This window comes from Sebastes umbrosus, chromosome 8 (genome assembly GCF_015220745.1).
Source record: "Sebastes umbrosus isolate fSebUmb1 chromosome 8, fSebUmb1.pri, whole genome shotgun sequence".
Taxonomy (NCBI): Eukaryota; Metazoa; Chordata; class Actinopteri; order Perciformes; family Sebastidae; genus Sebastes; species Sebastes umbrosus.
In genome coordinates this window covers 11,733,627-11,749,169 of record NC_051276.1, presented here as the reverse complement: position 1 = coordinate 11,749,169, position 15,543 = coordinate 11,733,627, and the positions used below count along the sequence as shown (strand labels likewise).

General features: G+C 41.2%; 1 protein-coding gene across 7 annotated transcripts in view; it reads right to left on the bottom strand.

The window, feature by feature from the left end:
- The window catches only part of pde4d (phosphodiesterase 4D, cAMP-specific), a 218,555-nt gene that overhangs the window by 160,624 nt on the left and 42,388 nt on the right, over positions 1-15,543 (bottom strand). For 6 of the 7 annotated variants that reach the window (XM_037779043.1, XM_037779044.1, XM_037779046.1 and 3 more), the window contains one exon: positions 12,643-12,881. In XM_037779043.1, coding sequence (XP_037634971.1) covers positions 12,643-12,881 — 239 coding nt within the window. Of the gene's footprint in view, positions 1-3,656; positions 3,977-12,642; positions 12,882-15,543 lie in introns of those variants that run through there. The other variant, XM_037779039.1, reaches the window with a different exon arrangement.

The window sequence follows — 15,543 nt, the reverse complement described above, 5'->3', positions numbered from 1 at the left end:
ATCAGCCCTGCAGCACTATCAGTTTGACTAAAATTGACTTCCCACCTCAATATGTCTGCATCACTGACTTCCTAATGCACATGCTCATCTTTCAAAGCCCAGGTAAGTCACAGAACTCTTCTAAAGAGCATGCTCAATACACCTTCCATTTCTGCCTGAGTGAACAGGTCAATAAGACCCAGACAAGGGGCTGGCATTCACATAATTAGCAGCTCTGCCTGCCTTTCATACTGTGACACTAAACACAGGAGAAAGTCATTACCCAAGCTACATGAAGTTTGAAGCTGATCTCTGCTAATGGAAAGTTTAGTACCATGTCCGCAATGTGTTCATTAGCACATTCTGGGCATCTTCCACATGCCTGGGAGACTAGCCATACAGTAGATGTGTATTGTGCCAGTGCTGTAGCAGCCTATGCAGTATGACTGGGATATGGCCATGACTGGGGTTATATATAGCCACGTACCAAATAGCAGTTCCTGACTCGCTCACTAACGCCCTTAGGATCTAATGACATAGCCAGGAGCTTATGCTTCATACTGGCTAAAAACCTCACTCTGGCAAGTCACAGTAGTCGGTCACAGTAGGAGGAGGAGTACTGGCTGAAGAAAAATCAACGACGGTTAAATACAGCGTAGACTAAAGTGAGAGGGCAAGGGTACGTTTTCCAATCTGCTGCTGCTGAGGGGACAAAATGTCCAGATGGCGCTCGTCTCCCTTCCCGCCTTGGATGTTTCATCCTTTTTTTTTTGTTTTGACATTTCCTTTTCCACCCACTGAACCGATTGTGATTTGACACAGAGAGGAGAAATCATGATCCTCCTTCTCCACAGATAAAGAAATCCACCAACCCCACCCCCCCTGCAGCTTCCCCATACAGGGACAGGCAAGCAGCAGGAGAGGAATGGGAGAAATGCCATCTCGTCATCAAGGATGCTCCAGATTCTTGCTGAGGTCTCACAGAAAGCTTTGAGCGGCGTGCAGGCCCAGCCTACATTGTGACACATTTGGGTGATGTGTTTTACCTTGGGGCTGCTGGACGTTGCGCAAAACCAGCCGCTCGGGCACACGCAGCTACATCCACAGCCCTCTGAGGGAAAGATTTGCTGTCTCTCTCTATACGTGAGACTGATATCAACTATATGTGTTGAGCAAGTAGCTGGCTCTTCTGATTAGTTTTCTACAGGGGCACTGCCTCAGACGTTGTTTCCATCTGTCTGTTACAATCAGGAAATGTGTCTTGTTTATCTCGCTTGCAGCAACACTTGATTGCTGAGTTTTTCATGTAAAGATACGCAACCTGCCGCTGTCATGATAATTGGAAAAGTCAATCAAATGCATGGCTTAAACGTAAACAACACGCGCATTACGTACAACTATTATGCGCTAAAAAGCTTTCAAGCATAGAGGAAAAGTTCACTGTCTTCCTTGACAAGCAGCCATAGCTTAGCTGCATGTTCACAAAGGCTGTCGAAAGGCTTTTAAATCAATGCAAACAATGCAATGACTGCCAGGAGGGCGGACTCGCTGGTGTTTACAATCAATAAGGCAATATGCCAAGCAATGTTGTCTTCATGAAACAATGGATTATTAATTTGACATATTTTGTAATTTCTTTGAACCAATGTGCTATTTTTGAGTCACTTCAAGAAATGGGTGCACACTTTAACCGCAGCTGCTCTTTTTTTTTTTTTTATGCGACAGCTGCTGTTCTGATTGTCTTGCAATTGCACCTGCATTGTTATTGTGGACAATGTGTGATGATTGGATTGTCTATTGTGGTTCCTACCCCTAAGGTGTGTTCATTTAATGAAATTCACACCAGATGAAGGCCCTTGTGAGTACCAGGGGAAGCACAAGACATTGAAATAAGAATTACAGTGCAACCCAATGGATGCACATTAAAAAACCACAACCAACCAAATGACCCTATTGACCAACTGCACATAATGGTGTGCTGGGCTGTGCTGTACAAGGGGCCAAATTTGATTTAGCCTGCTGTAAGTGTTCCCGAATATGTGCTGGAGTGCAATGCGCCTCTTACGTAATTAGCCCCCTGTGCAAGATTTGATTTGTTTGGGTTAATCTATGTGTAATTACCCTCCTGAAGCAAATATGAAAAGTGCTTGAATGATTCTCCATGCGGATGAGTTACGTGAAAATCTGTTAAACTGCACTTTGTTAGGTTAATATATAAGTTCAATGCAATATTTTAACCTTGCATGGGGTGTTTTATCCCAGCACACCACTTTGCAATGTCACTTCCATCTGTGCTCTCGTCGCTCCCTCCCTCTCCGGCTTCTCCTCCATGTGACTGCTTCTGCCGCTGTGACAGGGACCACTATGTCTGTCGGACACACAAGCCATGTGTGCTTTCTATAGTTGACTGGACCTGCAGGCAAGTATCACTCATATTCTACACCAATTTATTTTTATGAGAGGAAGAAAGAAATGAAACGAGCGAGCTGTTTGACAGAAACTTACATCCGCCACAGTCACTTAAGCCGGGGAGCTGAGGTGACCTTCTCAGATTTCATTTCAGTTGGTCCTTTTTTTCCCCCCCTCCTTCCCAGAACAAGTGAGTAATTAGAGCAGAAACATTTCCCCACACACCCGGGCTGTCAGAGAGCAGAGCTGCTTTTGTTTCTGTCTGTCTGTACGCAAGGCAGGCTTCACTAAAAACTGCAAACATTATCGCTTTCATTTTTACAGTAGCTGCTCTGGTTAAATACGTATGTTGCAAGCGATATCTTGACACCCAGCACTTGTCATACATGCGCTAAGATTTTCCATGTTATGTGTCATGAGTCAGAGTGTCATTTCAGAGAATGTGGTCACCGTGTATTAGTGATGATGCAGCCTAAAACCGTCTTTTACTGTATCTCTTCCTCCTTACCAGAGAGTCATTTCAAACATGAATCATAATAATCTTTAGTGATCATAAAACTAAGAGGTATTAATCCCTGAAGATCACAAAACACTTTAAAAAAGGTACAAGGAGGGGGGCTTGCCTGCATGTGTTGTGTTCAGGGCACATGTGAATATTCCCTGTGACCTGCCTTTGGTCAACGCCTACCTTTTATTTTCATCACTCTCTGTTATCACTCTACACTAAGTACACCTCTGCCTACCTTTAGTGTGCCAGATATAATCTAACAAACAGATATGAGCATCAGCATAAAAGCCTGTGATAACTGTTTAGCAAACACATTTTTCTTTTTCTAGAAACATCTTTCTGACCTAAATTTAACAGTTGCGCCTTTAAAGCTACGTTATTGTAAGAATATTTAACAGATATAAGTTATGAGATAGAAAAATGCATAAACAACAATGCTGTTGTGAGGATAATTTTGTGACTATTTCATTCATTTTTTTTACCTTTTTGTTATCGACTGAGCAAGCATATACTTTATCCATCCTACTACAGTAGTGTATATAGTCAATGCATGTGGACGGTGGGATACGAAAAGTGATGTTAAACAGAGGTCGAAAAGAAAAATGGATAACCTCCTCAAAGTTAGGACTAAAATACGAGCCAAAAGACTTCAGCGCGTCAGTCCATGCACACAACGCCCATCTTCCATGGAGGGAATTAGAAAGAGACACACTAGATGAGGAAAAAAGCTAGTTTTCCCTTTTTTTTTTTTGCCCCTTACCGTCGAAGACCTTGAAACGACGACGGCCACGACATCCTGGATTTCTTCAGCCCGGGTCGGTGCCCGGTGTCCACTGCATAAGTCCGGTCCATGTTCCTCGGTTTGAGGTATCTCTCGGTGTCCGAAAAGCCTCTTTGTCTCACGCGGTCGTTCTTGCGCACTACCAGCGCGTGGTGGAGCGGAGCGAGCGCCGGCTGCTGGTTCTGCTGCCTCCACAGATGTTTGGGCGCCTTCTCACTCACGCCGGTTCCGCCGCCGCCAGCGGCCAACGGCGCCGTGCCCACTTGCGCGCAGGCAGTGTCCATCCTCCTTTGCCAACGTTGTGGTTTTTTAAAATATGTTGTAAAATATATTTAAGAGCATTAAAATAAGAATGGGGAAGGTAATGAAAAGGGGAGGCTTCACAACTCTGGTGTTTTTTTAAGAAATTAAAAATAATGCAAAATGATAACACCTAGAAGTAATCAAGACAACTTTTTTAGCTACTCTGCATGGGTGCTTCACGTCCAGTTTTTCTTTTTTAGCTCACGTCATGAGTTTAACTCCATCAACTGTATCCTCACTGCCCAGCAGAAACACATTGGAAAGAGACACAAATTAATCCATTTACGCATCACGAGGTTAAGACCTCAAGAACTGCGGTTTTGGAGAAGAGGAAAGTGTCCCAGAATGAGATCTCCACTCAATTAAATGAGGTTACCAAGTGCTCCCCTGCTTCCTCCGCCCATTTCAGCAAGGTGCTTCTTCTTCTGCTGCTGCTCCTGCGGTCCGAGCTTGTTCAGGACAGTCCACACCACACGGGCGGGTGGTCTTCCTTTCCACGATATCATGCAAAACTTCTGAAAACCTCCCCCCCCCCCGCGGTTGTAGTTAACTTGACCCACGAAGTGCGTAAAACCATCCAGACATGACACTGTTCTTCCTCTTCTCAAGTCCCCCTGCAGAGGAAACAGGCAGCGACGAGATATAGGGAGCAGGATGATCCATAAAACATGAGGAGACCCACCCAAAGCACCTCCCCCTAAAATCCTCTGTGTGTGTGGAAAAAAAAAACAGGAGATGGGAGTGGGCAGAGAGCCAGGTGGCCAAATCATATAACAACCAGTTTCATTATCCAATGGTCCAAAATGAGATTTAAGGTTTATCCCAAAAATACCATTTATAACAGCAGTCATTAAAAACACACTGCAGGTAATATAAGCTACACCTTGACAGTAATGATTGAACGAGAGAGCCATTACTGGATGTGTATGTCTGTGTGCCTGTGATGTCCACGGGGTGCAGAGGAGTGCAAACATCCAGCCACCTTGTTAAACCTCTTCTCCTCTGCTCTGTTTGTCATCATTTCAAGGGAAACGGGACTTTCAGGGAAGACTGCTCTCTCTCTCTCTTTCCTTCCCTCTCCCAACACTTCTCCTTGCAGCTCAAGCCCATTACTCTGGAAGCTAACAGCATGGGGATTGCAGTCTCCCCCCTGCTTTAACAGCAGACATGTAATCCTCTCAGAAATGAGGTGACTTAAAACACAAGTGGCAGGTAAATGGAAATTGTGACAGGACAGCACAAAAGAGCAAAGAGAATAGGAGCACATGCCTTGCATGCACACATGAGCAGCTCATGTGTGGACTTTGTGTTGGTCTACCTTTACCTGCTCAAGTTAACCAGACTCCCTGCAGCAGCACAACTGAATAGCACTGTGCACACTGAGAACTGCCCTGAAACTGAATTTGTATATTTATTTAATTTATTTTCCATTACTTTGTTCCTAAAAGAGGTCATGGGGAAGATTCTATCCCATCATGCAGTGAGTCACCTTCACCAAACAATGTACCGGATGGGCAACTTTTTACGTTTGCACACCTTGTATATACTGTATGTTTGTCACTGGACATAATAACTTTGTAAACATCAAACATGTTGACATATAGATCTGTCATTAGCCGATACAACATGCTTCAAGCCATAAAGTGCTTTCAGTCAGCTGTTATTAATATGTTTTGATTAGGGCTGTCAAAGGTTAACTCGATAATAACGCGTAACGCATATTCATTCATTTTGACACTAATTTCTTTGATGCATTAACACAATCGAACTTTCTTAGGTTGTAGAGGACTCAGTTTAAAGATAAATTGAAGATACATGCATCATATGTAACTAGAAAACCTAAGGAATCCATTGGTACCAACCATGTCATACTAGCGTGTCGTGAAATAGGCTAAATAATGCTCCAAACTTGCGCTAAATTTTGGCGAGGAAAAACTGGCATGGCCATTTTCAAAGGGGTTCCTTGACCTCTAGCCTCAACATATGTAAATGAAAATGGGCTCTATGGGTACCCACGAGTCTCCCCTTTACAAACATGCCCACTTTATGATAATCACATGCAATTTTGGGCAAGTCAAAGTCAAGTCAGCACACTGACACACTGACAGCTGTTGTTGCCTGTTGGGCTTCAGTTTGCCATGTTATGATTTGAGCATATTTTTTATGCTAAATGCAGTACCTGTGAGGGTTTCTGGACAATATTTGTCATTGTTTTGTGTTGTAAATTGGTTTCCAATAATAGATATATACATACATTTGCATAAAGCAAGCACATTTGCCCACTCCCATGTTGATAAGAGTATCAAATACTTGACAAATCTCCATTTAAGGTACATTTTAAACAGATAAAACGTGATTAATTTGCGATTAACTATGGACAATTGCGAATAATCGCAACTAAATATTTTAATCGATTGACAGCCCTAGTTTTGATACAAAGTATATTATCTTCAAATTGTTTTATTTTGTAAGGCAGTTCACAATAGACAAAAGTTGGTCCCCCCCTCCGTAACATTACAAAATGTATTGCTTGTTGCTGCATGTAGCATATCAATTGGTCAGTGAACGCCACACAATGACATACGTAAGTAGCGAGATTCCACAGGAAGAGTTAGTTCAGGTTAAACGATGCTCACGACTTATCGCATGGACAGTGATAGCTTGCTGTTCTGCGCCCAAGCTAGTCCACAACCCAGCATAATTGCCTTCATTGGTGTAAATGGCAATGACAATTAGCTAATTTTATTCTCATGTTTGTTTTCTTTCCTACTTATGTTGAATTAGACTTTTTTGAGGGGATGATGGGATAATGACTGAGATAACTACTAGTGCAGTCGATAAGCGATTACAACTGATTGGTTTCCGAGCCAATACGTATTTAACAGAGCAGGCTATCAGCAAAAACTGGCCAATTCACCTCACAGTAAGTAGTTTCTTAGTCACAACACAGTTTTATAACCCTTCAAGAATATAATTAAAATTTGCACAAACTTAAAAAGAGCTGGTATATAAATGTCTCTACTTATAGTTAAGATGTAATGTCTAGTTGCAACCTTACACGTAGAAGAATGAAGCCAATCTGTTCCATACAGTGAGCTGTACAGATTTTTAATTAAAAAAGAAGCACTGGTATTGGATCAATAAGAGTATCTGAATTTAGGTGTCTGTATTGGTATCAGGAGAGAAACAGTGGGATCTGTGAAGCTATGTATATCTGCATGTAGGTGATTCTAAAAATTAAAAAGAAAGACGAGAGAAAAACAGCTTGTTATCAATTGATCTCTGACGTAATGCTCTTGGGATGACATTGGAATGAAATCAATGTGCTGATAGCTTGTTTTAATCCAGTATTGAGCCAATATCCAATACTATTATTGATACTGGTACAGCCTTTGTCAGTACAAATTTATACCTTAACACTTTTTCACATATTAATAACATAATGAATATCTGTCAGTTCATTGTTGAAGTGTTGGTAATGAGTTGTGCTCATCTGTGAACCTTTTCTGCCGTGCAATTATAAAGTTACACTCTTTGATTGTATAATATATTCATATACATGTAAAAAGAACAAAACGTGGTGTTTAATGTTAAATGTTATTTGTACCAGCAAATCAGGCTCTTTAGGGACTTGCATCTATGTATGTTTATGTATTTTGAGGCACTGAGGGCTATAAATTATGTCAAACCTCTAATCTTTCTATAGATTAAACAACAGCCGTCATACTAAGTGTTTGAGGAGAGGCAAAGACAAGAGCACTGGAACTGTTAAATGGACAGAATTATTCTTTTATATTCCCATTATGAGAGCATCTAATGGAAACATAGTGCACTACTTTGGGCCCTTGCATTAATACTGCAGACAGTCTCATTAAGCCGCATGCAAAGTTAATGTCACTAAATTCATTCAAAAGTTGCAGTTGGAGAATTTAGCGTGGCACGTCTTCCATCCTTAATGGTTTACAACTGTATATTTCTTCCTCACCGCTGTGCTGAATTATGGATGAATCAAGCTTGAAGCAAAGTTAAGATGTATGGCCTTTGTTAAAATTCTCCCCATCACCCATTTTTCTGCTTACAGTCCATTTTTTTCTTAAACTGCTCATACTTAGTTTGTTCTGTTATGAAAGCAGTCAGTCTTGTTTGATGTGGTGTTAACATGATGGGACATGACTGATGGTTTAATAGGTAGCCTTTTTATGCAGTCAAAGGGCTAAATTTCGATAACTCCAAACAGTTATATATTCAAGGCCCAAACTGTTGTGGAGCATATACTATATTACGCAATAAAACACTTCTGATTTCACATCAGTTTGTGTTATTTTTTGGTGCTTCAGGCAATAGTTTTGAAAAGTATGATGACAAAAAACTTTAGCTTTTGAAGTTCTACAAGAAAAAGACAAAACAAGAAAAGGCAATGACATAACTGAAAATAGTCGATTCAGAGAGAGAAGATAGTGGCAGGTAAGGGTGTAAATCACCAGTTTCATCACAATACAATATTATATTGATTCTTTGGACAACGATAAGATATTTGGCGATATCACAAAGTCTGTCATGATTCGCTTTCGATTCGATTCAGGGGCCTGTAATCGATATGAGACGATATCACATGGCCATTTAACACGATCAGTTAAATTTGTATCAACTTACAAAAAGCAACTAAAATATGATTTGAACATTTTATTACTGGGCACATTTAAATGAAAAACAAGCTATTGTTTTTAATAAAAACAATAAAAATATACGTTGTTGGAGGTCTGGTTGCTGGTCAATGCTGGTGAACGGCTTGTCAATAAAATGAGAATAGCCGGTCCACCTTAAAGGTCAGCCCACTCTAAGTGATTCTGAGCTGAAGTTGTTGCTAACTTCGAGGCTAACCCCCTACACTTTAACCAGCAGGTAGCAAGCAAGACACAGGAACTTGGCTTTGGTCTTGAGGATTTGTAGCATTTATTCACCGACAAATAAACTGCAATTTACACACACTGCACTGCTGCGTTCACAGCTATAATGTTACTGCTACTCACTGTCACACACACCCTCTCTTTCTCACTCTCTCCCCCTCCCTCCCGACTGCTTACTCGCTAATGTTAACGCCGCTAGAACTGCTTGGATGCTTAGGAATGAGCTGCGTTGGACGAAAATGGGGAAACAGACGTGCCATGGGAATTTAAAAATAAAGGCACATCTTAAAGATGATGATATGTATCGATGTTTTCACTTTGCATCGATGATATAGGATTGTTGATCATTTAATCGATCCAGTTTGATGGATCATTACACCCCTAGTGACAGGCCTGTCCTGCCTTTGTTTTCCTTCAAATAGTCACACAACCCCCTTTCAAACAACCCAGTCCTTTTCTAGCCAATGTAACGTGATTTTTAAAGAGTGGTCAGCTGTACACACTTGGGAATAGTTTGCCCTTTTCTGAAGTTCACATAAAGGTTTGCTGACAATTATTCAGAAGATGGGTTACCTTTATTTTACATCTAATGCCTGACACTTTTTGGCATTATCACAATGACTGCGAGTAAGATTATTCAGCATTGACTATGTTTTTGCATTATGGGTAGCAGTTTCTGTCAGTGATACATTAGACAATGCTGTGAGCAATTTAGACGTGTGACGCACCAAAAAAAATGTTAGAAGCAAAGACAAAAATATACTGTATTTCTTGAAATCAACATGTTCTTGATATTTACGCACTAATTTTGAAGCAGGGGAAACTATTTCAGCACTGCTGTGCATCAGACGCCGTGAAAATTGCTCTGCCTGCCTGAAAATGTAATTTACAGCTAAGTGACACCAGCTTTTCTTTTCTTCTACGAGTCAATAACAAGTTCTTCTTGTTTAAAGTCTCTCCACGACGCCGTGTTCTCTAATTAAAGCCCTTTTAACAAGCTTAGGCCTTATTAATAAGCTGTACCTCACTGCTCATTTCTCTATTTGTTTATTCATTCTGTGAGACACTGAAGGTCCCATCAACCTTGACAAAGAGAGAGAGAAGGACAAGACAGAAACATTTTGGGGAAAGGGGATACATTTTCTTTCTCATCTGGCTCATGACGAGCAATCGAACTGTACTATGTGCTAAAACTGCTCTGATACATTCTCCAGCGCTCTCCGGACAGGGTGTGATTTTTTTCTCAGTTGTTGTATGGTCATGTTTTCCAAGCGTGAGAGACTGAATGAGGGCACACTGGAAGTAATGCTGAGCATTTATCATACACTTGTTTGTACCCTTTCTGTGTTGTAAAACTAAGTAGTTGCCATAACCTCTAAAACTGAGACTTTAGAGTCTACAGCCTGGACGATGTGTTACACAAAAGCTTGGATAATTACTGTTGGAAATAGATAAATAAATGACAAATGACAAAAGACTACTATGTTGTATAACACTGTTGATTAATCAAAATCATAGTACTAAATGTGAAAATAGCAACGGTTTTTAAAAAACAAAAAAGGGACAGATCTTTACTGAAATCCTCCGAGAGGTTGCTTTTATCTTGTTTATCATGTTTCAAATGGTGAATAACATTCCCTGTTTCAAGATTAGTAAGTGACAGTGGTGACAAACAGAAGTCTATATTGGGCCTGGTTATTTGATGAGTCATACTTGTAGCCAGCCAGGGATAATTTATATACCAGTGGTTTGCCTTTACTTCCAGTGCCAACCATTTTCCAAATCATACTGTAATTGATTTCCTACCTTTCAGGCAGCCATTTGTTTCTGTTAATTTCACTACAGTATGAAACTCAATATGCAGAGGCTTGAAAGTTGCGTGGGATAGGTAATCCATCACAATGAATATTCTGTCCCCTTTATAGGCATTTTCAGATTTCATTTCAGTTCTTTAAGTGAAGTTATTACATGTGGCAGCTGAAAACCGGGACTGATTTGAAAGCTGTCTTTGTTATTATGTTAAGTACACTCGAAGGGCTGCAAAATGAGAGCTCACTGTTGATTAACAACCTTATTTACATTGCATTTTCACTCCACTCTATATTTTATTTATGACAACATATGGCAGGTTTCACAAAGATATAGAGACTTTAACTACGGCTTAGATCTAAGTGATAGTCAGATTTCATATAGACGTCTAAATTCATCTATTGCACAAAGCTGTCTAGTTCTTGACTATCTTAAGTAGGACTAATTTGCCACGAGTTCTGGGTAAATGAAGACTTTTTTCAAACTAAAAAAACATGGCTAACTGAGAAACTGCAAAGAGTATAACAATACAAAAAAATGTCCAGTAGCTCAGTGCAGTGCAGAGCTGTAGCCGAGCTGAGCTGCTGTGTCTTCTTAATTTAGCAGGGCTCAGTATTTCTGCTAACTCGTCAGTCAGGCTCAGGATAGTTTCCTTGGCCAAACGAAAACGATTAATAATCTCTGACACTACTGTATATTTCTAACGGCTTATTGAGGTCGGTAAAAATGTTTTCCCTTCTCATTGCTCACTCCACAACATTGTTAGTAAACCACAAGTTATGACCATGTTTTCAACTTATTTCACATTTGTGCCACTGGTCAGCAGGTGTCACTGATTGTTGAAACATGGCTCTTCATTCAGAGTTAGCCTGGGGGTTGGGTGGCTAACTTACTAGACTAATCTAAGAGAAAAATTAAGACGGGATTAACATTAGAGACCAGTCTAAAATATCTTTGTGAAACCGTCCCACGGTTGTCACAATGGCTTTAAAAGTCCAGTGTGTGGGATCTGGCAGTATCTAGCGGTGAGGTGAGGAGATCGAAACCAACTGAAGCCTCTCCCATTTGCAAAGCATGTTGGAGAGCTAAGGTGGACAACGCAAAAACGCGAATGGCGCTCTCTAGCGCCAATTGGAGCAGAGCCGGTGCGTAGTGTGTGTGTGTACGGAAGTGATAGGTGAAGCAAGAGAGAGAGCGGCGGCAACGGGAGCGAATAACCTTATCGACTCCAGCCCAAGCAGGAAAAGTTAACAGAGTTTGGTTTGTCCGTTCTGGGCTACTGCAGAAACATGGCGGTGCAACATGGCGCACTCCATGAAGAGGGGACCCGCTCCTATGTATATATAAACGGCTCATTCTAAGGTAACAAAAACACAATGATTCTTCTTATTATTAAGAAAACATAATTATTAATATTATATTCCATTTCTGCCAATAGATCCCCCGAAATGTTACACACTGGTCCTTTAAGCAGCTCACTATCAAATCTTTGATATTGGAGCAGCTTTAAACACACCTCCTAGAAGAGTTTTCAAATAGTCCATTTCTATGCAACAATAACATAACTTTGATTAAAAGAAAACATAAAGGTGATGAAGTGTTTACTGTGAGGGATTGCATATTGCAAGGGACTATTAAGTCTCTTTAAGTACATTTTTATACTAAAAAAAAAGCACAGAATCTCAAAATGCGTGGGTGCTTTAAATTGCAAGCATGTAAACTACCCACAATTTGTAGGTGATGAGAAAACATTGCGCAGCCATTAGTAAATGTTTAGACACACATCTCAACGTGTAAGCACAGTGTCAGGCACTTAGCGAGAGATGTGTCCACAGTCACTTCAGACAGCTGCTGTATTGATTGAACCACTTCACTCTACTCACCCCCTACTCTAATTACCCATTCCACTGAAAGACAATTTGTAGTGAAAGGACACATCGTCCTACCTGCTGGTGTCAGCGGAGGTGATGGCGATAAGCGGTGGGGTGCGTAGTGGCAGTGTTGTAGGCCGTGGTGGAACTGTGACGGCGTCTGGCTCTGGCTTGCGATCACAGTAGTACTGCTCTGCCTGTCTAAAGGCCAAAGGGGGCAACTGGATCGTCCGGCCAGACTGCCTCCGCACCAGGAAGGGCTCCATGCAGATGACTGGCCCCGGCTCTGGGGAGTCGGTTGAATCATCAGACGCCTGGATGAAGAGAAAAAAGTGTAGGTGAATTCAAGGACAAGATAGACCAAATCAGAATCAGAATAATCAGGGTGCTTTCACAAGCCATGGTCCTTTACTTATTTACCTTACCTTTACTTTACTTAAACTAGCATATTCTTTATGTTCTCTTCAGCCCAAATGTCAAGCAAACATCAGACTCCTGTAGAAGTCCAGGTCAGTCCTCTCCCACTCATGTTAACCTGTCGTTTACCTGTTTACATCTCAACAAATGGCCGCACAGGCAGCCTGCATTTTGCTTGGAAACAATCAGAGACCACCTCTCATAAGCAGTCTCAGACCGGTTGTTTTGGTCCGCACCAGAGTACAATTACTGCGTTCACAACTGCCCAAATGAACCGCACCAGCGTTTGTTTAAAACGGACTAAATGTTGGCTTGTGAAAGCGCCCTAAGTTACAGTTGCCATTTTAAATTATCTTGTCGTTTGAGCCATATCCATTTAATTTTCTGATATTATAACTGTCTGAAACATTCATACTACGGTCAGACTCTCAGCTTCACATAGACACAGGAATACAGGACATGTGACTTTTAACAACAAGACAGTGCTGGTAGGACAGGACCAATAGGAGGGCTCTGTCAAAGCCAAGTTCATGGCTGAAGACTTTTCTGGAGCATTCTTTACTTGTGTCTTATGTAACGCGCTCTGGGTTCCCTGAGGGTCTTCGGCTATTTCAATTTGAATATTCTGTATGTTCTCTTTGGCCCAGATTTCAAGCAAACATCGGACTTCTGCAGAAGTCCAAGTCCATCCTCTTCCGCTCATGTTACCCTGTCGTTTACCTGTGTCCACCTCAACAAATGCCCGCACAGGAAGCCTGCGTTTTGGTCGAACCACAATCGAATCATCGATCGAACTACACTAAGGTTCGCTTGTTTTTTTTGGTCTGCACCAGAGTACTATAACTGCGTTCACAACTGCCCAAACAGACAGCACCAGGGGATTAACCGCACCAGAGATAGATTAAAACAGACTAAATGTTGGCTTGTGAAAGCGCCTTAAGAAGGTATGCAGAGATTTTTCATAGAAGACAGAAATTCTCCCGACGGGGTGGCAGTAGCTCAATCCTTGTGAACCGGAGATGGCCGGGTTAAATCGCTGCACAGACCAAGTACGGAGTTTTGATTGGTAGCTGGAGAGGTGCCGGTTCACTTCCTGGGCACTGCCGAGGTGCCCTTGAGTAAAGCATAGAATCCCTAACTGCTTGAGGGGTGCCTGACCATGGGCAGCACAATCACTCTACTAACATCTCTCCAACTGCATGTCAGAGGGTCCTGTGTGTGTGTGTGTGTGTGTATTTCGGGCCTATCGTGCGTGTGTGTGTGTGTGTGTGTGTGTGTGTGTGTGTGTAAAATAACAATGACAAAAAAAAAGAATTTCCGCCCCGGGGATTAATAAAGTAATTTTTCATCTTCTTCTTAGCAGGGATTTAACAGAAGATGCAAAATGAAAGGGAGAAAAAATGGTGAGAAAAGGACTTCAAGCATATCAGTAGCTAAGTATAAACAGTAACATTTCCAGAAGATGGTTTTCATCGATGCAGGATCAAGTTATTAACTGAGTTCAAGGTGTGCAGTGTTAGGTTGGTAAAAGCGATAAAGGGTAAACGAGTGTAATTAAATTCTTTATTTGATGTGGCCATGAAAGACCATAACAACCAACACATGTCGTAAGTTCCAGCTGTCTGTTTTAGCACAATTTTGCCGTATCTGCTCAAAGTCAAAGGTTCCTCTAGTTGTGAAAATCCCATTAAAATTTAAAGGACGTCCAGCTGTCTCAGCCGATGTCATTCATTATGTTGAACAGCACAATTCCTAATGATTTTAGTGACCTCAGACCTTTAATCTCGCATCACTCACAGTTAAAAGTTTCCACTTGGCCATTTGTAAATCGAGAAACTTTTTGTGGAAAAAAATTGACTTCGTGTTTTAGGAAATAAGTTCATTAAAGAACAACTCCATTCCATTTCTTGTGATCTCTAGTGCATCATTTTAGTGTATAAAACACTCTCAATTGCAGGTTTATTAGATACACCTAGCTTAATAAACTGTCTATAGAAGTATATAATTGTCTGCAAGGGAAAAAGCCACATTGCAGATGCTAAATAGGGACAATTTATCTTTGGATTCCTTTAGGGATGTTGTTGATTTTCCAGATGGGCAACATGCTGCCTCCAGCAAGCTTGCTCCAGTGGATCTCAAACATAATCCAAGAAACAACCAAAGAAAACATTTGCTTATTGTGGTGTAGTGTTTAATTCAGTGTAAATTATATTTTCAAATAAACAATGGGTCATATGTGAAATGGGTTGCTGGTATTATCACCAACTCTGCAGTTTCTCCACCTTTACCAAGTCTTTTAGCATTTACAGCTCATTGTTTTTACGTCCCACAACTTAACCGTTTTGGTTATATCTCACCACTCAAATCAACACTGTTTTTAGCTGTTCTCGACGAAAAAGCTCTGATGAAAATACTCAACCTTTCCAGCACTAAAGGTCACACAGACAAAGTTAGCAATTAGCTGGTGAACATAGTGGAGCAATTAGCAAGCAGCTAAAGACCAATCAGAATGATGAAGGTGTAACCACTGCCGCGCTACCAGGCGCAACAAAACTAAAT